The 23,638-nt window shown below is 41.2% G+C and overlaps 1 protein-coding gene across 6 annotated transcripts in view; it reads left to right on the top strand.

The window, feature by feature from the left end:
* The window catches only part of TMEM63A (transmembrane protein 63A), a 37,341-nt gene that overhangs the window by 3,470 nt on the left and 10,233 nt on the right, over positions 1-23,638 (top strand). For 5 of the 6 annotated variants that reach the window (XM_068153573.1, XM_068153570.1, XM_068153569.1 and 2 more), the window contains exons 3-17: positions 1,194-1,273; positions 3,065-3,128; positions 4,566-4,603; positions 6,541-6,683; positions 10,006-10,057; positions 11,096-11,204; positions 11,889-11,959; positions 12,984-13,064; positions 13,613-13,736; positions 14,082-14,215; positions 17,130-17,267; positions 19,333-19,486; positions 20,231-20,337; positions 22,264-22,350; positions 22,996-23,058. In XM_068153573.1, coding sequence (XP_068009674.1) covers positions 1,194-1,273; positions 3,065-3,128; positions 4,566-4,603; positions 6,541-6,683; positions 10,006-10,057; positions 11,096-11,204; positions 11,889-11,959; positions 12,984-13,064; positions 13,613-13,736; positions 14,082-14,215; positions 17,130-17,267; positions 19,333-19,486; positions 20,231-20,337; positions 22,264-22,350; positions 22,996-23,058 — 1,445 coding nt within the window. Of the gene's footprint in view, positions 1-1,193; positions 1,274-1,310; positions 1,375-3,064; positions 3,129-4,565; positions 4,604-6,540; positions 6,684-10,005; positions 10,058-11,095; positions 11,205-11,888; positions 11,960-12,983; positions 13,065-13,612; positions 13,737-14,081; positions 14,216-17,129; positions 17,268-19,332; positions 19,487-20,230; positions 20,338-22,263; positions 22,351-22,995; positions 23,059-23,638 lie in introns of those variants that run through there. The other variant, XM_068153574.1, reaches the window with a different exon arrangement.

Below are 23,638 nucleotides of genomic sequence, written 5' to 3'. Positions count from 1 at the left end.
ATTTTTCTCTCAAACAGCATTAGGTAGAGTTAGATGCAGCGTGGAAGATTCCACTATTCTTCAAGTACAGAGTACTGCTATTTATTTAGCAGTATTCCTATTTTCATGACACATTTAGTTTCATAACTGTCAGTTGATGGGTTTCTACATATTATTTCTGGGCTGATTTCCTAAGGAAGTGAGGTTTGTGTGTTGCATTGTCTTCCCATTTCTGTCTGGCAGTTCCTCCTAATAACCAGAGAATACATTAGCCAGTTTCAACCAAAGTTGTCAAACAGTGTAGGGAATTTTCCTGCTTGCCTGAAGTTTAATGGCCAGATGAAGAATGATCTAAATTAATAATTCCCTTATGGGATGGAAGCTGTTGTAAGGAGGTTTTAGTAATTGTGAAATGAGGAAATTAGCTGTGTAATCTTGACACAAAGATAATCTTGACACACATCCTGGTTAGCCAGTCAGTATTTACATAGATCTAAATATGTTATATCACACCAGCACCACTTTCTAGCCAAACAGGTATGGGATGTATGAGGGGTAGAAGATGAGGGTGTGTGCTACATATGCATAGAAAACCAGCCTTGTTACTTCTGCTTCATTGCTTCATACAGAGCAACTTGGCTTTCTTCAAAAGAGAAAAAGAAAACTAAATGAAAAAAGAAGAGGAGGGAAGGAGGAAAGGGGAGGAGAAAATGTCATGTATGAAACACATAGTCTTCAAAAAGTGAAAATATAGAGGGAAGAGAGGAAAAAAATGGGTTGCAGAGGTTAAGTTTCTGGGGTTTATGAGTTACTTTTACTGAGTTTATTCTCATACTTGAGTCTCCCACAGCCTGTTTACATCACTGTTTAAAAATGAAACAAAATTAGAAGTCTTCCATTATAGTTCTGGTCTTTAAGTGATGAATAATAGTAAAGGTGCATTTATGATAGTTTGGACTTCTTCTCATGTACTTCTTGCTGTGCAATTCAGAAGTACTTCTGCATGCAGTTTCTCTCCTTGATAAGTCAGAACAGCAAGGCAGATGTTCTGGTTCTTTGTTTCCAGACAGGCTGGTTTGTGGCATGGCCACCACTGAGTTGGTTAACAAATGACAGTTGGTTTAAGAGCTAGGATGGCATTCTTTTGACACCTAAGAAGGATGATGATGAAGTGGAAAAATAAACATTTAGAGATCTTTGTTTTTATTTTCTAGATTTTAATATTACTGTTTTCCGTTATAAGAAAGAGATTCTGGGACTACGGACGTGTTGCTCTGGTGTCAGAAGCTGAAAGGTAAAGAAAAGATACCTAATTAGACGGATTTGGTGAAACCATTTGGTGCATGTGGAAGAAAGTACAGTCAACAGGGATTAAATGAAGTGCCTTGGCATCAGGTAGATATGTTTCCTGTTGCTTAGTTGTGAATTACCCACAACTTAGTTTAATACTAGTAATACCAGCAAGAGGCTCACTGTTGAAGCTCATGAACAGCTAGCTATGACACACCAAGATGTCATCTGTAGAAATAATATTTTGTAAAAAAAATAACCAAAAGCTCATTTGTAGTGAAGAATTTCAGAAACCTGCACCAAAACACCTCTCTTTTTTGTTTTACTTTTTAAATCCTTCAGAAATATTACTGCATGGGCTGCACAGGGAGCTCTGGGAAGATAGTGGGTTTGAGCCAAGATAAACAAAGCAGCTGGTATCCTATCAGAGAAGCACACTACAAACAATGTGTAGGTTCGTAGCATGTTAGCACACATGCAGCTTATTTTCTTACCTCCACTTCCTTCACTTACAACTGTAGAATGCAATTTATAAGGATGGTAAACACACAACTTTATTTCCCACACTGCAAAGAGGAACTCCACGAGTGGAATGTTTCATGCTGTAATCCATGTACAGGTGTGAAAAGTAGGTAGTGGGGAAAAAAAAACCCAGCTTTAATCCAGCTAGCTCAGGAAGCAGGAATGAAGATGCTCTGCTATAGAGCCCACTCCCATGTGGACTGGAGAGGCCTGCATGGGACAAACAGGTTCTTGAGCGGTCAGACACATAGGGGCCTATGTTATTTATTGCTCCTGATGGATTGTGACCTGTGAACCAGTTAGGTCAAAATTATCATAGATACACCTATTAATACACTTAATTTTAAAGGATATTGTCCTGTAATTATGAGCACATCCCCATTGCAACATTTCTTTAGCAACAAACTGAAAAGAAGTGCTCTGCTGTTTTTGAGGGCAGCAAAGTCACTAAACGTTTCTAGCCTTGCTACAGAACTCCATTTAAGTGAGGAGGTGGCCCTGCAGCTAAGGGATCTAATTGCACAGTGAAATTCTGAGTAGTGGCTGTAAGATGAAGGAAGACAAGTGGAGGGAAAAGAGGTGTTGTCTTGTAGTGATCAGTGCCTGAATAGGAAGCTTCTTGCAGATCTGATTCTTGCTAGGCATCCATTAGAATCTCACGTCCTCTCTTTTCAGCATGAGACATAGTACAAGTTTCAGTAATTTAAGCATATGCTACAAGGTGAAAACCACAACTTTCTGAAGTGAAAAAGACTCTGTGGAGCACCTCTCCTATGAACACAGGCTTGAAAGAGTTGGGGTTGTTCAGTCTGGAGAAGAGAAGGCTCCAAGGAAACCTTATTGTGGCCTTCTAATAGCTGAAGGGGGCCTACAAGAAAGATGGTGAGGGACTTTTTAAGGTGTCAGGTAGTGATAGGACTAGGGGGAACGGATCCAAGCTAGAGGATGGTAGATTTAGATTAGGCATTAGGAAGAAGTTATTCACCATAAGGGTGGTGAAACACTGGCACAGGTTGCCCAGGGCGGTGGTAGAAGCCTCATCCCTGGAGGTTTTCAAAGCCAGGCTGAATGTGGCTCTGAGCAACCTGATGTAGTGTGAGGTGTCCCTGCCCATGGCGAGGGGGTTGGAGCTAGATGATCCTTGAGGTCCCTTCCAACCCTAACAATTTCATGATTCCCTTGGTTACTTCAGAATTGTTAAAGTTGAAATTATTAGTGGAATTCCATCCTCCATTACTAAAGATACTTAAAAGCATCATTTAATGTATTTTAGTGAATTACGATACAACCGATTGTCAACATCTTCATCAATACCTGAAGATCCTGAATATGATAGGGTAAGTATGCTAGAGTTTTGATAGGTTCTTTTTTTTTCCCCCCCTGTAAATTAATGGAATCTGTTGTAATTTGCCATTCCACCTAACCAGATGAATCAGTCATCGAACAGGAAGGCAGAAATCAGTAATGCATCCTTTATTTTTATAGCACCATAGGTAATCTCCCTCTGTTTGGTGCCCAATGGTGATACTCTGTTTTAACATTTTATGTATGTATCAACTTAATATTTAGCTTTGCACCTAAATAATTGTGTGAGCATCAAGAGCATAATAGTGTTTGATTGGGATTGCTCTGCTGTGTAGTTTTCTTCATTTTTAAAAACCCTAAAGCAATTAGATCATTGAAGCTGCTGGAGCCATGAGAACGATGAGAGGACTGGCAGCCCTGCCATGTGAGGAAAGGCTGAGAGAACTGGGTTTGTTCAGCTTTGAGAAGAGAAGTCTTAGGGAAGACATTATTACCATATACCAGTACATAAAGGGTGGATACCGTGAGGATGGAGACTCCTTTTACAAGGAATCACATGGGAAAAACAAGGGGTAATAGGTACAAGTTAATCCTGGGGAGATTCTGATTAGACTGCAAAAGAAAAATTTTTCCCATGATAGCAGTTAAACATTGGAATCATCTCCTTATATCTGCATTGGACAGTTTTAAGACTCAGCTTGACAAGGTGCTGAACCAGCTATGCTATTACCTAGAATCACAGAATGTTAGGGGTCCAGATATAGTCCAACTCCTCTGTCAAAGACCAGGTGACCCTTGGGGTTCCTTCCAACCTGGCATTCTGGGATTCTGTGAAGAAAATGTCTTTTTATTTCAGTATCACTTTAGCTGGGTACTGTTCACTTGAAAGAAGAGGCCTTTGCAGAGAGAAGGCTTTTTTGAACCATACTGGAGCATTCAGTGAGGTACATAAACTGTACACCTGAGATCATGAGGATTTGTAACCCTATATGAGAAACTTTAATGTGATCTCAGTGTTGTTTCTAGCTACCATTTAACTGGTTAACATACTAAGCTCTGATAGATCTTGGCCTTGAAATTAGAGTCTCTGGAAATAGTTTTGGAAAAAAAGAATTGCTCTGAAAAAAATCTGTTTAAGAAAAAAGAAAGTCCTTAGAAATCTCAATCTTGACTTCTCTTTACTGGGATAAATTTAAAAGCCCAAGCAATAGAAACCAAACCCAACAGAACAAAAGCAACAAAGCCTTTGGAGGGGTTTTGAAGGATCTGAGGAGATACACTTTTCACAGGGTACTTCATGTGGACTGAGGTATTTTTCTGTATGTTTCTAAATGATGATTTCAGAATAACAGGCTGCCAGCTTTTTAGCTAAGAGGTTGGCTTAGTAGAAACACTTCTCTTAGTGTCTCTAATCTGTACAATTCTTATTTATATGTTAGGTCTTTAAAAACTTCCTTCTTTATTTATAGGGGTTCTGTTCATGGGTGACAGCTGCTTTTCGGATGCAGTAAGTACATGAAACAGAAATAGTGAGCTATGGTTTGCTTTGCTCTCTTTTAAAAGAGAGGATTGCATTAAAAATAGTCAGAGAGGTACCTCTGGTGAACTGGAAACAAATATAAAAACAAGGTCAGCTTATGGAAATACTTCTTTAGGATACAGTTGTCCTGTTCAGTGCCCAGGCACTTCCTGATCTTGGGACAGTGTGTGACCCTAAATGAATGTGTGGCATTTATATGCACTCTGAGTAAATAACTAGGTTATAGGCTTTTATCCTTTAAAGAGTACTTTGTGGATGTTCTCCTGTCAGAAGCTAGTAGGGGCCTGGGCAGGAAATGGGGTTTCTTTGCAAGGATTTCTGTGGAGAACTGGTGGTTTGGTTGGGGCTGGCACTGAATACCTAGGAGAAGCTCATCCCATTGTTTCCAAGAAACCGAGTGTTAGACATGTGATGTTCATTCTTTGTGTCTCTTGTGGCTTAGTAAATCATGATATTTAAAAATCAGTTTCTAGCTTGGGTACATTGAAGCAGAAAAAGCAGTGAGGATCAAGCCTGTCTACCTCCATGTTTGTAGTTCAGTTCCTTCTTTTCCAAGAACCCCTAGTTTAATGATCTGTCAGTGAATAGGTGATGAACATTCATTCCAAATCCTATTAATACCCTATATTAATTGGGTGTCATAAGAGTAAGGTGATTGTGTTGTAATATTCCCCATGGGGAGGCTTTATGGAGGTGAGGGAATGCTGTCACAGTGTGATCTTAACACCTCATGACACTCATAAAGAAAGAGGTCACAGCAAATGACTTTGTCCTCTTTTAGGCTGATTAAAAAATAATTTGGATATTTGCTTTTCAGATTACTTGTTTCCAGCCTAAATTCCCTCATGTTAATTTTTATATGGTGATACTGCAAAAGGAAAAAAAACCAAAACACCACTTTTGGAACTTAAATTAGATAAAGAACACAACTGTGTTGAAAACCAATAGGGATTCATAGGCAAGTGTAGAGTCTTGCACCTGGGATGGAACAACTCCACGCACCAGTATAGGTTGGGCATGGACCTGCTGGAGAGCAGTGAAGGGGAAAAGGACCTGGGGGTCTTGGTGGATGGAAGGATGACCGTGAGCCAGCAATGTGCTCTTGTGGCAGGAAGGTCAATGCCATTCTGGGGTGGATTAGAAGGGGTGTGACCAGTAAGTTGAGAGAGGTTCTGTGCCTCCTCTGCTCTGCACTGGTAAGGCTGCATCTGGAATATTGTGTCCAGTTCTGGGCCCCTCAGTTTGAGAAAGACAGTGAGCTACTTGTAAGAGTCCAGTGCAGAGCCATGAGGATTAAGGGAAAGGAACATCTTCTGTACGAGGAGAGGCTGAAGGAGCTGAGGCTGTTTATCTTGGAGAGGAGGGGACTGATAGGTTACCTCATTCATGTTTATAAAGGTGTAAAGGCTGAGTGCCAAAACAATGGAGCCAGGCTCTGCTGGGTGGTGCCTGATGACAGGACAAGGGGCAGTGGGTGGAAACTGAGGCATGGGAAGTTCCATGGAAACAGGAGGAAGAATTATTTCACTGTGAGGGTGACAGAACACTGGAACAGGCTGCCCAGGGGAGTTGTGGAGTCTCCCTCTCTAGAGATCTTCAAAACTCACCTGGATTCATTCCTGTGTAATCTGCTGTAGGTGACCCTGCTCTGGCAGGGGGGTTGGATTTAGATGATCTTTTGAGGTCCCTTCCAGCCCCTGAAATTCTGTGATTCATGGAGATTCACAGATTGCATTGGATTGGAAGGGACCCTCAAAGGTCGTCTTGTTCATTCCCCCAGCAGTAAACAGGGACACTTCTAACAAGATCAGGCACAGGGTAGACTGAGAAATCAGTGTATGTTGAAAACCCATTCCCTAAGGTACCAAGCAGATTGACCATGTGCTTTTCTGTCTGTGGTGCAGTGATGATGAGATCCATGAGAGATGCGGGGAAGATGCCATACATTACCTTGCCTTCCAGCGTCACATCATCTGTCTGTTGATTGCTGTCAGCATTTTGTCTGTCTGTGTTATATTGCCTGTCAACCTATCAGGTGATCTACTTGGTAAGAGGTGTTTGGGTTTGTTTGGTTTCTCTCTTTTTTTTGGGGGGGTTGGTATTCTGAGAAGAATTTTGTGCTTTATATCATTGCAAAACCTTTCTGGATCTTTGGTAAACTTTAAGGTTTGGGGGGTTTGTTACACTAGGGTTCCCCCCCACCCCTTAATCTGATGTGTGTGTTGTTTTGTTTGGCATTTGTAAGAGAGTAGAGGGTTCTTTAGACATCTGGCAAAAGCTCTTATCAGAAATTAGATGGCAGATCACATGCAGATATAGGCAGGTAGACTAGAAGGCTGGAGGCAGGATTAATTTGACCTATGTCTTCTTAACTGTTGTTTATCTAGGCACTCCTTGTGATTTTTTTATTGGTGATGATTGCCAATGGAAACTGCCTTCAGAGCTGAGAAATCTATTTCTGGTGCCTAGTCTGATTTTTTTGCTGCAGTTTAAGATCACTGGGGAGAATTACTTATTCTTTCCCTCTTTGCAGTGTTGTCCTATTTGCTTGAAGATTTTCAGCTCATCTGGGCTTTTTTCTTTCTTTGATAAACCAGACCAGATAATTTAGTCATTGATGGGAAGTGTTTTACATCTGTCTGATCATCAGCCATCTTTTTTTAAATCTAGTTAGACTGTCTCCCATTGTTGCCTTCTGTCTTGCTTTGCAGCTCAACACTGGACAAATGTTGCTGAGACTGTGTCAGTGCTGACTAGACAAAGAATTATTTCATGTTTCATGTGGTCAAGTCATAGAATTCTTTCAGATGGAAAAGGCCTTCAAGATAATTGAGTCCAACCATCAGCCTAAGACCACCATGGCTATTAAACCATGTCCCAAAGTGCCATGACCACACATTTCTTGAACACCTCCAGGGGCAGTTACTCCACCACTTCCCTGAGCAGCCTGTTCCAATGCCTGACCACTCTCTTTCAGTAAAGGATTTTTTCCTAATCCAACCTAAACCTCCCCTGGCACAATTTCAGGCCATTTCCTCTCATTCTATCACCTGATACTAGGGAGCAGAGGCCAGCCCCACTTCACTCCAGCATCCTTTCAGGGAGTTGTAGAGAGCAAAGAGGTCTCCCCTCAGCCTCCTCTTCTGCAGGCTGAAAAATTCCAGTTCCTTCAGCTACTCCTTACCAGATATATTCTCTAGACCCTTCTCCAGCTTTGTTGTCCTTTTCTGGACAGGCTCCAGCACCTCAATGTATTTCCTGTAGTGAGGGGCATGAAACTGAACCCAGTATTCAGGGTGTGGCCTCACCAGTACTGAATACAGGGGCACAATCACTTCCCTATTCCTGCTGGCTACACCATTCCTGATCCAGGCCAGGATGCTGTTGACCTTCTTGACCGCCTGAGCACACTGCTGGCTCATGTTCAGCCAGCTGTCAGCCTGCACCCCATTATCCTGATTCTGCCTGGCAGTATGTTGTCTAGCTCTGTTGATTAATGACTCACGCTCAACAAGTACAGGAAGTGTATCTTCCAGGCTGCCATTCAGGTTGCTAAAGAAATTGCATGTGGACAGAGTTCTGTTAAATTTTGTTTAACCATTCTTCTATTTTTGATAATGAGCCTTTTTAAGCCCATTTTATACCTGGCTTTGTGTCAGTATTGTCACAATCATGTTTACAGAGCTGTTTGCTGTGGGTGTTTGCTGGTTTTCCTGTGTGGCCTGCCCTACATGATTGTGATTTGGCATGGGGGCTGAACTTGATGATCTCCAAGGGTCCCTTCCAACCCCTACCATTCTGTGATCACCTTAGTGAATAGTGAGGCAAAACAACAACAAAATAAAAAGTCAAGACTTGTTTGGTTTTCCCAGGAGCTCTCAAGCAGAGCACCTGCATGTGTTTTGTTTTGTTTGTTCTTGTACTGCAATGTTTGCATCTTGTTTTCTGTAATGACCTTGCTGATCTTTGTCCCTATAATTTATTCTTTTCCAGTGTCCTCAATAATGTGGCCCAGTTTTTGTTTCCAGTTTACTCTTACCTGTGTTTTAAAGAGCCTTGTGACTTAGGCCTTGTCTCTGATGGGATATCTTGTACCTGTAGTATTGTTTCTTCTAGTTCCAACTTCTCTTTTATGAGGTTTTCTTAGCAATTATCTGTTTATACTAATATCTGCTTACTTCAAGGCCATTGTTGTGCTTTTTTTCCTTTGCCTTTTTCTTTTTAATCTAAGAATCCTTTATCACTTCACAGTCACTTCTCCTTTCTTGCTTTCCACCTCTGTGTTCTCAGCCAGCATCCCCAGTTCTATAGAATCAAATCCAATGCAGCTGGTGCTCTAGTGACTTGCGTTTACCTCCTTTCAAAATAGAGAGAGAGATGTTAGTGCCTTCAAAGAATTTAGAGTGTAGTTCCCTCTTCTGGTCTAGTTACTCCCTGTATGCTTATAGCAAAATGGATTTTGTCACATGCATCAATTTGTGTGCACTGTCCTTCTCTAGCTAGTCTGATAAAAGTTCTTGTATCTTGGATACCAGTAGATGCTCTCTGTGAATTCAGATAGCAAGACTGTGGTTGTCCTTCTAAAGCAGGAGAATGCAGCTCTTGCTTTATTTTTTTTAATTCATTTTTTGTGATGCTAGAAAATACAGCTGAAAAGCAAAGAAAGTTTTAGTGTCTCTTCCCTTCTTCCTCCCTTTCCACCATCTGTTAACTTAGTGCATTTGCAGTTCTTTCTGCTGTGGCGACTTGTAATGTGGTTTGCCCGTCAATGCTAGAAGATTGTTTAGCTTCCCAGATGCTCTGAGCTCTTTTTCCTTTGTGAGCATGCACTCAATTTTCCACTCACATTATCAGTTTTTAAGATGCTTGACAATCTGGAGAAACAGTGTCACAGAACCTTTCTCATTTTTGACCTTAGTAAAGTTATCAGTACTGTTTTGTCAACACTGAATTAATGCAGTTAGAAAAAACAACCCTGAGATAACAAATGAGTGATGGAATAAAAATGTGAAAGAAGTATGTTCAGATTCCTAAACAATGTTGGTAGTGGATGTGAAAAAGTTTAGGAGGGAGAAAGGGAACTGCTGCCAAGAGCTAGTGTTCAGGTTTTAAAAATACAAACTACAAATAGTTCTCTTGATGGGTTGGATGTGATACAATCCTGGTTTGGTGGGGATTTTTCTCCTCCATAACTTTAAAATGCAATACACTGTGTCCAGCATTTGTTACCATTCCACATCTCTCTTCAATAATGAAGATGCTCAACATTTAAAAAGTATATCAACATTAAAACAAAAAGTAGAATAAAAGCTGACTTTGTGTGTGTGAATGTTGCACCAACTAATTAAGCTACTTGTTTTTGTTCTTAGACAAAGATCCCTATAGTTTTGGAAGAACAACTATAGTAAATTTACAAACTGGGTAAGTAAATCTTGCAGACTAGTTCAGTGCTTATGCCTGTTTCCTGCTCTAGTCCCTAAATGCACCAATTGCTTCTTGCAGCATGGCTCATGGGGTAGGAATTACTTATTCATGCTGCTTCAGCTGAAACTGGGATATGTTCTGCTTCAGGCTATGCAGTTACAGTGCTGATAAGAAATCTGGAGGCTTGGCTTCTACGCTCAGCTCTTGCTTCTTGCACCACACGTTTCTCTTGATGAATGACTGCGCATCTAGTGATATTATTTTCAGAAATTTCCACATTCAAAGAGCCCATACTTCAGTAAGAAAATAGAGTTGACAGCTTTACTACAAGGTGTAACTCAGATGACTTAAATTCTCTTACATCAGATTGATGTGTGTGCATCTCTCTTCCATCCAGGATCATGATTAAAATTACCTCTGTGTTTTAGAAACTCTCTGTGAAATAGTTGAGATACAAAACTGTACACTTTTTCCTGATTGATTACTTAATCAATCTACATCTAGCCATGGTACTATGTCAAATAGTCTCTGCCAGTGCATTTTGGTTTTTTAACCACATGAATCCTAGCAACCACTGGGGATTTTTTTTGTTGTTTGGTGATTTTTCACTTTTTAAGCTGTATAATAGGTTGTTATATTTTAGGTTAATTGTAATGATTAATGCTCTTCACACAACTGAAGAATCTTCCACAGAACAAGGAATAAGAATTGTGTTGAAGGAGAGTTCAATTATGCACTCAGCATAGGAGTTAAAAAGGCAAATAAAAGCCATTTGGGCAAGTGTGTGCTGTTGGTCATCTGAATGACAAGGCACAAGCCAAATGCTGCCTAAAAGTATCTGGGTTCTTTGTAGGTCTGTTACTCATAGAATTTGTTGATAAGCAAGTAACCCTAATGACTGCCCAGGGCATCTGCTTAGACATGACTACCAGTAACTGCCTTCTTGGTTCATGTTCAGTGAGAGGTTCTGATCTGCTTAGCATTTTGATCACAACTACTTCCTATTTCTCATATTCATAACGTTTTGTCTGACAGCAATAACCTTCTGTGGCTGCACACGGTTTTTGCTGTTGTTTACCTGATTCTGACTGTTGTCTTCATGAGGCATCACATGAAGTATGTCACATATAAAGAAGAAAATATAGTAAGTTTCTGTGTTGGGGTGGGGAAAAATGTCATACAGCATGTTTGCAGATTGCTAAGATGCCTCATGCCTGCTTAGAATGTGACATAAGTGTGAAGGAATTCACTGAAAGCAAAGCTCCACTAAGTGAATTGTGAAAATGGATTGGGGGGGGGGGTGTTGGGGAAGGATTTGTGGATTTTTGCTGTAACCTATTAACAATGTAGAAGGTGGACTTGGTACTATCTTGAATAGAATTAGAATAAACCTTTATTAGAATAAACCAAACCAGGTTGGAAGAGACCTTCAAGATCATCATGTCCAACCCATCAACCAATCCAACCCACCCAAACAGCTAACCCATGGCACCAAGCACCCCAGCAAGTCTCCTTCTGAACACCTTCAATGACGGCGACTCCACCACCTCCCCGGGCAGCCCATTCCATAGCACAATCACTCTTTCTGTATAGAACTTCCTAACATCCAACCTGAACCTCCCCTGGCGCAGCCTGAGACTGTGTCCTCTTGTTCTGGTACTGGGTGCCTGGGAGATGTGGCTCCCATCACAGTAACAATTTCCTACCTTTCCCCCCCACCCCGTACAACACAGCTACTTGTGCTGTGCTATGTCTTCCTCATATTTTCTTTCCTTCCCCTCTTTTATGATGTGGTTTCTCAAAACTGAAGTTGCTTTTTCTCTTGCAGGTTAAGTGCACCTTGTTTATAACTGGCCTTCCAAAAAATGCAAAGGAGGAGACCATACAAGACCATTTTACGTAAGTTCCGTCCTTGAGCAGGATCATGAGGAGCAAGAGGTTTGAAAATGCCCTGCTACTTGTACCTGCACCACAAGCATTTATTTTTTTTCTTTCATTTTTGCACTGCTTAAAATCACTGTTACAGCATCTCTCTTCTAAAAGCATGTTTCATTCCTGAGTCAGAATTCAGGAGGGACTGTCTTTCAGTAAAGTTAGCCAGCTGATCTTAAAAATAGAATCTAAGGAAATGGCTATGTATCCACACTTTCCATTCAGGCTCCCACATGGCCTTTACTTAGGAATAGTGCTGCACATCTCATCTCAAAGAGGCTCCCAGCAACTGGAAGTCTCCACCCTGTGGTACTTAGTTGAGAAAGGAATTGAGTGATTCAGATGTCAGTTAGACATCAGTGATGCTATGTGCTCTTGTGGCCAAGAAGGCCAATGCCATTCTTGGGTGGATGAGAAGGGGTGTGGTTAGTAGGTTGAGAGAGGTTCTTCTCCCCTTCTACTCTGCCCTGGTGAGGCTGCAGCCTCTCAGTTCAAGAAGGACCTCAGGGAACTGCTTGAGAGAGTCCAGCAGTGAGCCACAAAAATGAAGGGAGTGGAACATCTTCCTTATGAGGAGAGGCTGAGGGAGCTTAGGCTCTTTAGTTTGGAGGAGACTAAGGGGTAACCTCATTGATGTTTATAAATATGTAAAGGATGAGTGCCAAGAGGCTGGAGCTAGGCTCTGCTTGGTGATGCCCAATGACAGGACAAGGGCCAGTGGGTGGAAGTTGAGGCATAGGAAGTTCCATGTAAACATGAGGAAACATTTTTCACTGCGAGGGTGACAGAGCCCTGGAACAGGCTGCCCAGGGGGGTTGTGTAGTTGCCCCCTCTGGAGATCTTCAAAACCTGCCTGGATGCATTCCTGTGTAATCTGGTATAGGTGATCCTGCTCTGGCAGGGGTTTGGACTAGATCTTTTGAGATCCTTTCCAGCCACTAACAGTCTGTGATTTGTACTTTGTGTTTTTACTGTTCTCATTCCTTTTCAGTGCTGCCTATCCCACCTGCACTGTGCTGGAGGTCCAGCTGTGTTATGATGTAGCCAAGCTTATTTATCTTTTCAAAAAAAGGTATTTTCTTTTTACAACCTATCTGAATTTAGCTTAATTTCATGAGTGCTTTGACAGTCCTTGATCAACATACTCCAGTAGTGCTAAGGTTGCACATACTAGAGATGAATTCTCCTCTTAAAGCGCTGGTCTGGACTTCAGTTTGATTCAGCTGTAGTTTAAGGTGAATTGTGGAGTTCAGCCCATTCCTGGTAGCTGTGATATGTTGTGTTGCATAAGAAAAGCTTTGGCTTCCTAGTTCTATGTATTTATTTAAGTATTGTCAGGCAGTGCAAAGTGGAAAACCCTGCTGCTTTGGTTGAATGTGCTCGTCACAGGAGCTGGGCACTGCTCTTTTTCCTGGAAACTCACTACAAGTGTAGGCTGTATAAAGCCATTACAGACTTGAAAATAAGGTGTTCTGAGTAGCCAGACCCAAGGTATATGAAAGTCTCTGGTGACTGATGAGTCCTTGACAGCACTTTTTTTTCTTGGTGATTGTATTCTTCTTAAGCATGCTGTTGGTACTGTTTTCTTGCAAAATGTTATGGATGTACTTTTCTGTCTAGGAAACAAGCAGAAAAAAGCCTGACTTACTATGAACACCTGCATGAGAAGTATGGCAAGCGAGTCCAGATCAATCCTAAGCCATGTGGACAATTCTGCTGTTGTGAAATCAGAGGATGTGAAAGGGTAAGAGATTGTTTGCTTTTAGTTTTACCTAGGCAGATTGTTAGGAGAGAATAATTTGGGGGTAACATCTTGAGCTTCAGAAAACTCCTTGTTCACTTAGTGCAGATAGCCCATCCTTCATCTTCCTGTGCTGTGCAGAAAAGGAATTCCTCAAAGCTTTGGAAATGCAATCTTAGTGTAAAAATGGAAGTACAGGAACAACTTCCTGTCTGTTTGTCATCTTGTTGTGATGTAATCTGTAATTTGTGGAAGTAGGATGAGGAAGAGAGACTTGTCTAAGCTGTGTTTTAATGAAGATATTAGCCATCTGGTACTTGATTGTAACAGTCATCATTTTCCCAACAGGAGGATGCTGTAGATTATTATACCAAAGTTAGAAATGAACTGATGGAAGAGTATTCAAAAGAGGAACAAACTGTTCTTCATAACCCACTGGGAATGGCTTTTGTAACATTTCAAGAGAAATCCATGGCAACCTAGTAAGTTTCATCTGCTGTCTTGTTTGTTGTCTTTTAACTGTGGTAGTACAACTGGTCTCCTGTTTGTTTCATTTGCTTGCTTATGTTGGTTCTTCCTTTCTTCTTCTGAACCATCCCTGGGTTTGATCTGCTTTGCTTTCTGGTAAGTTTTCCCTGAAGTGTGCATTTAGCCTCTATGCTGAGTGAAGAGAATATCTAAGAATTAAATGGCTCTGAACATGTATCAGATGAGGAGCCTTTCTATTCTGTGTGGGATCCAGTCCATCAGTGTAGGTTAATAGTAGGTCAGATTAATTGGCTCTTGGAGAAGTGTTACTGATTTATCTCTTTTCTAATGTGGAAATGGTCCAATTAGCAATTACCCCGTGGTGAAGAACTTCTTCAGTGCATCTAATCTAAATCTAAAGCCTTTAACCTTTGTCCTATCACCACAAACCCTTGTAAAAAGTCTCTCCCCAGCTTTCTTGTAGGCCCCCTTCAGCTACTGGAAGGCTGCTATAAGGTCTCCCCCAGAGCCTTCTCTCTAGGCTGAGCAGCCCCAACTCTCACAGTGTCCTGACAGGAGAGTTGCTCCAGCCCTCTGATCAGCTTTGTAGCCCTCCTCTGGATTCACTCCAACACACACATTATGTACCTCTCTTGCCTGCTGTTAAAGATGTATGTGTAGGCCCAATATCAGAAGTTGTTCAGACCTTTTCACTCAGTCATTTGTAGGGATGTGGCCTCTCATTTTCTTTTGGCTCCGTGTGAGTGTCTTGTGCTCACACAGAGTGGGTAAAAGGAAGCAGAGAATAATATTTGTATTACTAAAATAACACGTCATGCCTTTTTTATTCTTCATAGCCTCTCAGGCTTAAATTGTCTGCATTCTTTTGACCTTCAAGTCATGTTAGAGAGTCTTTCAGGCCTTTTTTCCAAGGGAATCCAGGGTATAGAATTCCTTATAAGATACTGAGATGCTGGAGAAACTTTTACTTGTTGCTCTTTAACTGAGTAGTGTGGTGAAATCTATCCCATTCCTGGTTTAGAGAATCTAGAGCATGAATTAACATTTTAAGATGTGAAACTGTTAGAAGAAATAAGCACTGAAGGTCCTTCTCTAGGTGCGGGTTTATCATAGACTATGTTGATGGGATAATCTCTCCTTGGGCATATTCTGAGGTGCACTACAAGCATCTCTGAGTTGAAATATCAAGACCTGAAAAGGTTTTAGTTTATTTAGCTTGGAGTTGATGTGGTGGACTCCATTCTATGGAAAATTAGATTACATGTGAAGCTGAAGCTACTATTAAATGGAAAGTGTTTTGGTACCCTTAGTAGGAGCCTTGAAATGGAATGGGAGAAACAGGAAGCCAGGGCTGAGGTTCTTGCAGTCAGATAATTGTAGAAGCTTGGGTGGTGATGATGCTTGGTAGTAAGGCTGGTGGTGCTAAAGCTTGCTCTGTATATTTTGTTATGGTTTTCTTTTTAATAAACTGTCAAAATACTTACATTGCCTTTCTTAAATACTTGTTGCTGCAAGATGCTGGCAATTTAACATCACTACTTGAATTCTGGTAAGGCAAATCTCTTGGGTTTGGGTCTTATTTTTGCTTGGTGTTTGTGTGTGTGTGGTCTGTTTTCTTTAACAGCACAATTGAGCATGTTCAGGAATTTTAGAATCTGTCTGTTCAAATATTGCAGAGTCATAGAATGGTCTGGGTTGGAAGACAGCTCCAAGGGTCATCTAGTCCAAACCCCTCTGCAGCAAGCAGGGACATCCTCAATTAGATCAGATTGCCCAGCACCCTGTCAAGCCTGTCCTTGAATATCTCCAGGGATGAGGCCTTAACTACCTCCCTGGGCAACCTGTTCCAGTGTTCCACTACCTTCATGGTAAAGAACTTGTTCCTAACATCCAACCTAAATCTTCTCTAGTTTGAAACTATTTTCCCTTGTCTTATCACTGCAGGCCTTTGTAAACAGTCTCTCTCCATCCTTCTTATAGGCCCCTTTCAGGTACTGGAAGGTCACTATTAGGTCTCCCTAGAGCCTTCTCTTTTCCAGGCTGAACAACCCCAGCTCCCTCAGCCTGTCCTCATAGCAGAGGTGTTCCAACCCCCTGTGTATATATATTATGTTCTTTCTACACTAATGTAATAAAACTCATGTGGAGTGCAACTTCTTTTACAAGTTGTGCTGTCTCTGACTGTCTGCCCAGCACTTCCCTTGCTGGTGCTGTGAGAAATCTTAGAAATAATTTCTTATGGGCATGTTTAAGTTTTGTTTAAAAAACCCAAGGGGATTGTCAGTCTCCTCACAATACTAGAAGATATGAAATAATTATTGTGATTAGTTTAGGAGAGGGGAAAAAAAAAGGCTCATGTTTTGAATTGTGAGAATACCAACATGCTACACAGAAACTTCTGATTTACTCAAGGTAAAACTGGTGAGTTTTAATACTATTGTAATGAGAGAGCAAGACCAAGCCTTCAGTTGGCAATTGCTTTCAAGTCAAAGCGACTACATCAAGAGGTGTTTGAGGAACTGTCTGTCTTTATGTTTATGTTTTCCAATTCTTTCAGGTTTTGAATACTTTCAAGTTTTGTTATTTTTAATTTTATTTTTTTATTACATTAGTTGTTATTTTTTTTTGAGTCACTGCAGTTTGTTCATGTTGGTAAAAGCACTGAACAGTTGAAACCAAGACTTCTTGTCTCCAGCTTTGTCAAGTCTCAAAGACCTGTCAGTAATTATATGCTGGTCATTACATGCATAACACAATGTTCCATTCTTGTCTAAGTGCTGTCTTGATCTCTAATTATTAAAAGCAAAAAAACCCCTTTGTCACTATTCCCAGTCTTTTCTCCTTACATATGCAACATTTTCAGGTGTAAGAGTTTGGAAAAATCCTCTTGGTTTTTTTTCCTTACAGTATCCTCAAGGATTTCAATGCCTGCAAGTGTCAGAGTATTAAATGTAAAGGGGAACCTCAGCCATCGTCCTACAGCAGGGAGCTGTGTGTATCAAACTGGGAGGTTACCTATGCTCCTTATCCTGAGAATATTTGCTGGTAAGATTCCTGTCCTACATCCATTTATTTGTATAGGTTTGGCATGGGGGCAGGTGAAGGGAACAAAGTGCAGTTTGGATGTGGTTGATCACATCTTTCTTTCCATTGCTGCTGTTCTTCACTGGCCGTGGGGAGACCTCTCAGAAGCCAACTACCATTTCACATCCTAGAGTTCATAGAATGGTTTGGTTTGGAAGGGACCTTATAGATCCTTAGTTACAACTCCCTGGCCATGGGCAGGGACATTTTCCACTAGACCAGGTTGCTCAAGGCCACATCCAGCCTGGCCTTGAGCACCTCCAGGGAGGAGGCATCCACAGCTTCCCTGGGTGACCTGTTCCAGTGTCTCACCACCCTCACTGTACAGATTTTCTTCCTAATACCCAGTCTAAATCTCCCTTCTTCCAGCTCAAATCTATTCCCCCTCATCCTATCACTACAAGCCCTTGTAAAAAGTCTCTAAGTCCCTCCCCAGATTTCTTGTACCCTTCAGATACTGGAAGACTGCTGGAAGGTCTCCCTGGAGCCTTCTTTTAGCCAAGCTGAAGAGCCCCAGAATTCTGGTATCTTCAGTTCCAGTTAACTGAAAAAAAGTTAAAACATGGGTTGGGTTTTTTTTTTTGTGTTGCCAACAAGAGCATAACTTGATCCACTTTGTGAACTTTGAGCTGTCTTCTAAATTCTCTTTTTTGACCCAGTAGTTTCCCAGACATGGCCCACCACTGACAAGAGTGTCAGAAAAGATCAGTGCTTTTTTGGAATCAAACTCTTCCCTGTGTCTCTCATGCTTTTAGGCTAAAAAGGACTAAACATGTCCCAACTGCTTTGCAAAGAGGTTGGGTCACTCTAATTCCTTGTTCATATAACAGTAGATTTGTTGTGATGTTTCCATTGCCCAAACCAGAACTGCAGGTGAGATGGAGGAGTGCACAACTTGCTGTATTTTACCTGCATGTAACGTTTTTTCCTTTCCTTTTTTTAAATACACTTCTAACATGATTATGCCTTCTGTTCCTGATAACAGAGAGGTTTTCTCCAGACCTGCAGTTGGGAATAGAGTACAGAATTTTAACCATAAAGCAAACAGCCCTAATTCTTAGCTGTGTCTTTTGCAGCTGTGTTATTTTGAGACATGAATTAAAGAATCTCTTGCAAGCTACTTTCCAAGTGGTGTCAGTTTAATCTGCCTGTTCCATGAAAAGGTTCCTGCATGTCTTTGTACTTCACTGCCTCTTCCTTACTTCAAGCACTGTCTTACGGACACAGGAAGTGATCATTGAGGCTCAGTGGGCTGAAACACTTCAAAGCTTTTCTGAGCATCTCTGAGAGGGGAAGATGACATTTCGTTGAGTGTGGGGTGTTTTTTCTGTCCATGTTCTTTTCTTTCCTTCCCTTGAAGACGAGGAGCCACAGGGATTTGTCAGGTTGCTTAACCTAGGTTTACAAAAGGAGTTGTCTTAAGTGGGGATGTTACTGAGCTCCTCTGTACCCTTGTTTTGTCTCTTCTAAATACTTGGCTTTGGCTGGGGTTTGAAATCATTCTGGTCCTTTGGGGAACTGTTTCAGACATTAAAGACCCTGACTGGTGTAAGACCTGTTGTTGATGTTTTAATATGGCAGGAAAGGATGCATGGGTTTTAAATCTTCTTCATTTTTTCCAAATCAGAGTTTCTTGGTAGATTCTGCCTCTGATAGCTATGCTCCTTGCAGAAACTTTCTATATCTTTTTCTCTCTCTGTCTCTTCTACTTCCAACTTGGTTTTTAATACTTCCCTATTATTAAACAGTGGGAGTGTTACATCCCAGCCCTTAACTACATTAGACAGTTTGTTTGCTGTTCTTCTGCAAGTGCAGTTTGTTACCATTCAAGGAAGGTTGCAGAGTTTTCTTTCTTTTCCCCTAATAGTGACTGAGACTTGTGTAGTGCTTTGTTATGTAACTTTGATATGAAAGCTCAATTCAGAAAAAGCAGTGCCACCTGTTACTTGACAGTTTATAGTTTTTTAACAGCAAATGCTTACTGCTTATTTTTGTCTCTCTCTTTCCCCTTTCTCCCCCCTTCCAGGAAAAATCTTTCAGTGCATGGACTGAAATGGTGGTTTAGATGGGCTTGCATTAATTTACTACTTTTTATTGTGCTGTTCTTTCTTACCACTCCTTCCATAATCATCTCAACCATGGACAAGTTCAATGTCACCAAACCTATTCACTACCTCAATGTGAGTATTACCATTGTGATTGGATGTAGCTGTGAATCAGGCCTAAATGTTAGTTAATAAACTGGTAGGTGTATAGTAAGGCAATGAAACAATGTCTAAAAGCTAAGCTGAAGTTCTCAAGATTGTTTTACACAAGTATGTCCAGACTTAAGTAGTCTTTTGTTCCCTGATAGTACTAGGCTAAAATAATTGAATTTGAAACTTTATATTCTTGTAAGTGTTGTATTTCTTTGTAGGAAAAAAAACCACATTTGCCATCCAAATTTTATATAGTTCTAAGATTTGTAATCAAAACCTTGGCCAAGAATGGGATTTCAAGTCCAACTTGTGTTTTGATTTTTATGATGAGAAGGAGGGAATTCAGATTTTCAACTCTGAAGTAAAATACCGTGGTTTTATTTCACTTGCTGGGTTCAGAACAGGTTAGCTTACATATCTGGTCTTAGTCTGACTGCTGCTAGAGTCTCTTTCAAACTGTTCGTTTTCCCTAAGCTACTGTAAACTACATAAAGTCTGCTTGTGGGACTTCATTTGCATGGAACTTAATCCCCAATTCTACTCTTAGTTTTCTGTGTTGCTCACGGGTGCTGAGCATTTATATTCAGATACAGTCTTAAAAGGAGTAGTTTCCACAGTCCAAACTGCTGTAATGTACAAAAAGGGAACACTGCAGCCTCTGTTCTACCACAACTACATTAACATATTTTTAATAATTAATTATTCTTACTCTCTTTCCTCCACCAGAATCCCATCGTCAGTCAGTTTTTCCCAACGCTCTTGCTTTGGTCCTTCTCAGCTTTGCTACCAACAATTGTCTACTACTCAACTTTGCTGGAGTGCCACTGGACAAAGTAAGCAAGATTTCCCTCTGGTCCAACCCTGAATGAAACTATGAAACTATGAAACTATCAGCTGAATTACTAAAATAAATGGAGAAAGGGCTTCTCTTCCATGGATCTCTTAAATCTGCAGACCTCTTGTAGCAGGGAATGCTGTGTCCTCAGTTCTTTCTAATGTTATAACTAGCAGTTTGGATTGTGGGTAATTTATAAGCAGCACAGCAAGTGTAAGCTAACCATGCAATTCCCCTATGCTTCTCCCCTGCTTCTTACCATACTCTGTGTTTAGCCCAGAAAAAAACTCTGTAAGCTTGCCTGGGGTGTAGCTTCCACAGGTGCATGGGAAATACCTCTGATGCCATAACTAACTTGTTCCCTAGGAAGATAGGAGCTGTGGGTTTGGATTCTCTTCAGGCTGAGAACAACACTAACCCTAGAATCCCACTTCAACAGAAAGTCCTTCAGTTACTGGCATGCTGCTTAAGGAAAAGGGCATACAGCTTGTTGTTCTTTGCTTGGGAAAAAATGGTCTGGATGTAACTCTTGGTTTGCAACTCTATTGCTGTTGGATACTGTGTTCACTCTTGGGTCCCTCACTCCAAGAAAGGCATTGAGGTGCTGGAGTGTGTCCAGAGAAGGTTGAAAAAGTGGATGAAGGCTCTGGAAAACAGGTGTTGTGAGGAGTGGCTGAGGGAACTGGGCTTGCTCAGTCTGGAGAAGAGGAGGCTGAGGGGAGACCTCATTGCTCTCTACAACTCCCTGAAAGGAGGGTGGACTGAGGTGGGGATTGTGTCTTCTCCCACATATCAGGTGTTAGAATGAGAAGAAATGGCTTGAAATTGTGCCAGGGAAGGTTGAAGTTGGATATTAAGAACAATTTCTTTGATGCCAGAGTGGTCAGGCATTGGAACAGGCTGCCCAGGGAGGTGGTGGAGTCACTGTCCGTGGAGGTGCTCAAGAAATGTGTAGACATGGCACTTTAGGACATGGTGGTGTTGGGTTGATGGACTTGATTATCTTAGAGGTCTTTTTCAACTGAAAGAATTCTGCTTCTGCTGCATACCAAATACCAGCTCCACTCAGTCTTTCACCATAATGCTTGTAGCCCATATTTGTTTATATTCTTTTTCAATTTTTTTATACCATTCCCTTATAAGACCTCATGTCCAGAATCTACTGGTATTTATCAAAGTTGTATGCTTTCCATCAACAGCTTTGTGTTTTGTTTGGTGGTTTTTTTCAGTAGTTACACTGAGCACATAAACTTTGAGTCCTTCTCAATCAGCTGAAATAGTTTCCTAAAGTCACTAGTGGTCACAGATCTGATTTCAAGTCTCAGCATAGTTCTACTGATCTGTTGCCCACTGCCCAAGGGCTACCTGTTACTACAATAAAGCCTCTGTAGCTTTCATGTCCTATCAGGTGCCACCTTGAGGAGTCTGAATTGTTTATAGAAATCACTGCACTGTTTTGGGGACAGCATGTCACTAGATAGATGTTCCTGCTACTGTAGAAGGGATATAACATTAATAGTGTCATGTTGTTCCCAAAGACTTGACACTTGGCAAGGACAGTTGAGCAGCTTGTCTAAGTGTCTGGTTTCTTGGCAGCAGTGCCCTTTTACTTGCCTAATCCCTCTTGGCCTGATGCTTGAAGGGTTGTTTGTTTACAAGCTCTTGTTGCACATCCCTTTGTTCATGGTGCAGACTTGTAATGGTGCTAATCCAGATATGTCCATGCAAGATATGTTCAGAGATATTTTCTTTGCCCAGGAAGGCCCTGAGAGCCTGCTTGGTGCGAATCAGTAAACATCTCACAGACAGCTTCTTGTGGAGCAAGCTGGAAGTCTGATGGGTGCTGGCATTCTCTGGGCTAGATGCTTCACATCTGAAAGTCTTTTGTATGGGTTTCTCACTCAGTGACTTTTTATGTTGGTAGGTCTGCAGAGAACAGAATAATGATGCATAAAGTCTACATATTTTTGATCTTCATGGTATTGATTCTGCCCTCCCTTGGTCTGACCAGGTAAAGAATAATTTACTGGTTACTTCTAACAGGAATGTTTATCATATGAGACAACTTATTTCTGTTATCTGCTTGCTAGTGGAAGTAGAGCTGATGTACCCCCACTTCCTTCAGTGTGTATGGTTGTATTATTACACATTAGATTTCAATGTTCACCTTTCATCTGAGGACCTCATAGCCCTTAAAGTTTCCAAAGGCTGACTTCTCTTTCAGCAAAGACATTTTAAACCCTTGTAAGATCAAGAAAGTTGCCCATACCTACCACCATAGCCAAGAGCCCTGTTTCCTGACTGTCTCTTATACTTCAGTTACAGCTGGCCTTTTCTTTCCACCTTTAGAGTATTTAACTGCTTCCCTACCTAACTGGGTAGCATGGATTTGTTCTATTCATATAATAACTTCTAAACATGAATTACTAAAACTTCAGCATGAAGCACACATTTCTGGTTTGTGTTTCTGTATCTTTTTTCTTACTCCCCTATTTCTGACTGTCAGTGACTGTAATAAAGCTAAAACAGTGTTCAGGATATTTGATTAAGTTCTCTGTCCACTATCTTGACCTGAATTACTTTAAAAAGAGAAGCAATTTTACACAATACTGAGGGGTTGGGTGCTGAATAATGACATAAACCATCTTTCTTTCAGCCTTGATTTCTTTTTCCGTTGGCTGTTTGACAGAGAATGGTCTGATTCTTCAGTTAGGCTGGAGTAAGTATTAGCAACTCTTCTCTTCTTTTTGGTTAGTGTTTATTAAACTTTACTTGGGGATGGTACCTCATGGGATGATGTTGAGCTTCTGAATAAAGGGAGTGACTTTGCTCTGAAGTAATTAATTCTTTTTTCCTGCCTGATGCAAACATTCAATAGAGAGAGTTATTTTCCCCAAATCATACAAATTTTGTACAAGATAAGAAAGGATGATGAGATTGAGAGCAGCCCTGCAGCAGAGGACTTGGGGATACTGGTGGATGAGAAGCTGGATGTGAGCCAGCAGTGTGCAGTTGCAGCCCAGGAGGCAAATTGCATCCTGGGTTGCATCAAAAGAAGTGTGGCCGGCAGGTCAAGAGAAGTGATTCTGCTGCTCTGCTCTGGTGAGACCTCACCTGGAATATGGTGTCCAGCTCCCAGGGATGTAATGCAAGGAGGACACTGATCTGCTGGAATGGGTCCAGAGGAGGGCTACAAAGATGATCAAAGGGCTGGAGCACCTACCCTATAAGGATGGGTTGGGGTTATTCAGCCTGGAGAAAAGAAGGCTCCAAGGAGAGCTTATAGGGGGCTCCCAGTA

The sequence above is a fragment of the Melanerpes formicivorus genome, unplaced genomic scaffold (assembly GCF_026170545.1).
Source record: "Melanerpes formicivorus ecotype bairdi unplaced genomic scaffold, bMelFor1.0.p_v2 SCAF_26, whole genome shotgun sequence".
In the NCBI taxonomy this organism is placed as follows: domain Eukaryota; kingdom Metazoa; phylum Chordata; class Aves; order Piciformes; family Picidae; genus Melanerpes; species Melanerpes formicivorus.
This window is presented reverse-complemented; position numbering and strand designations above follow the sequence as displayed.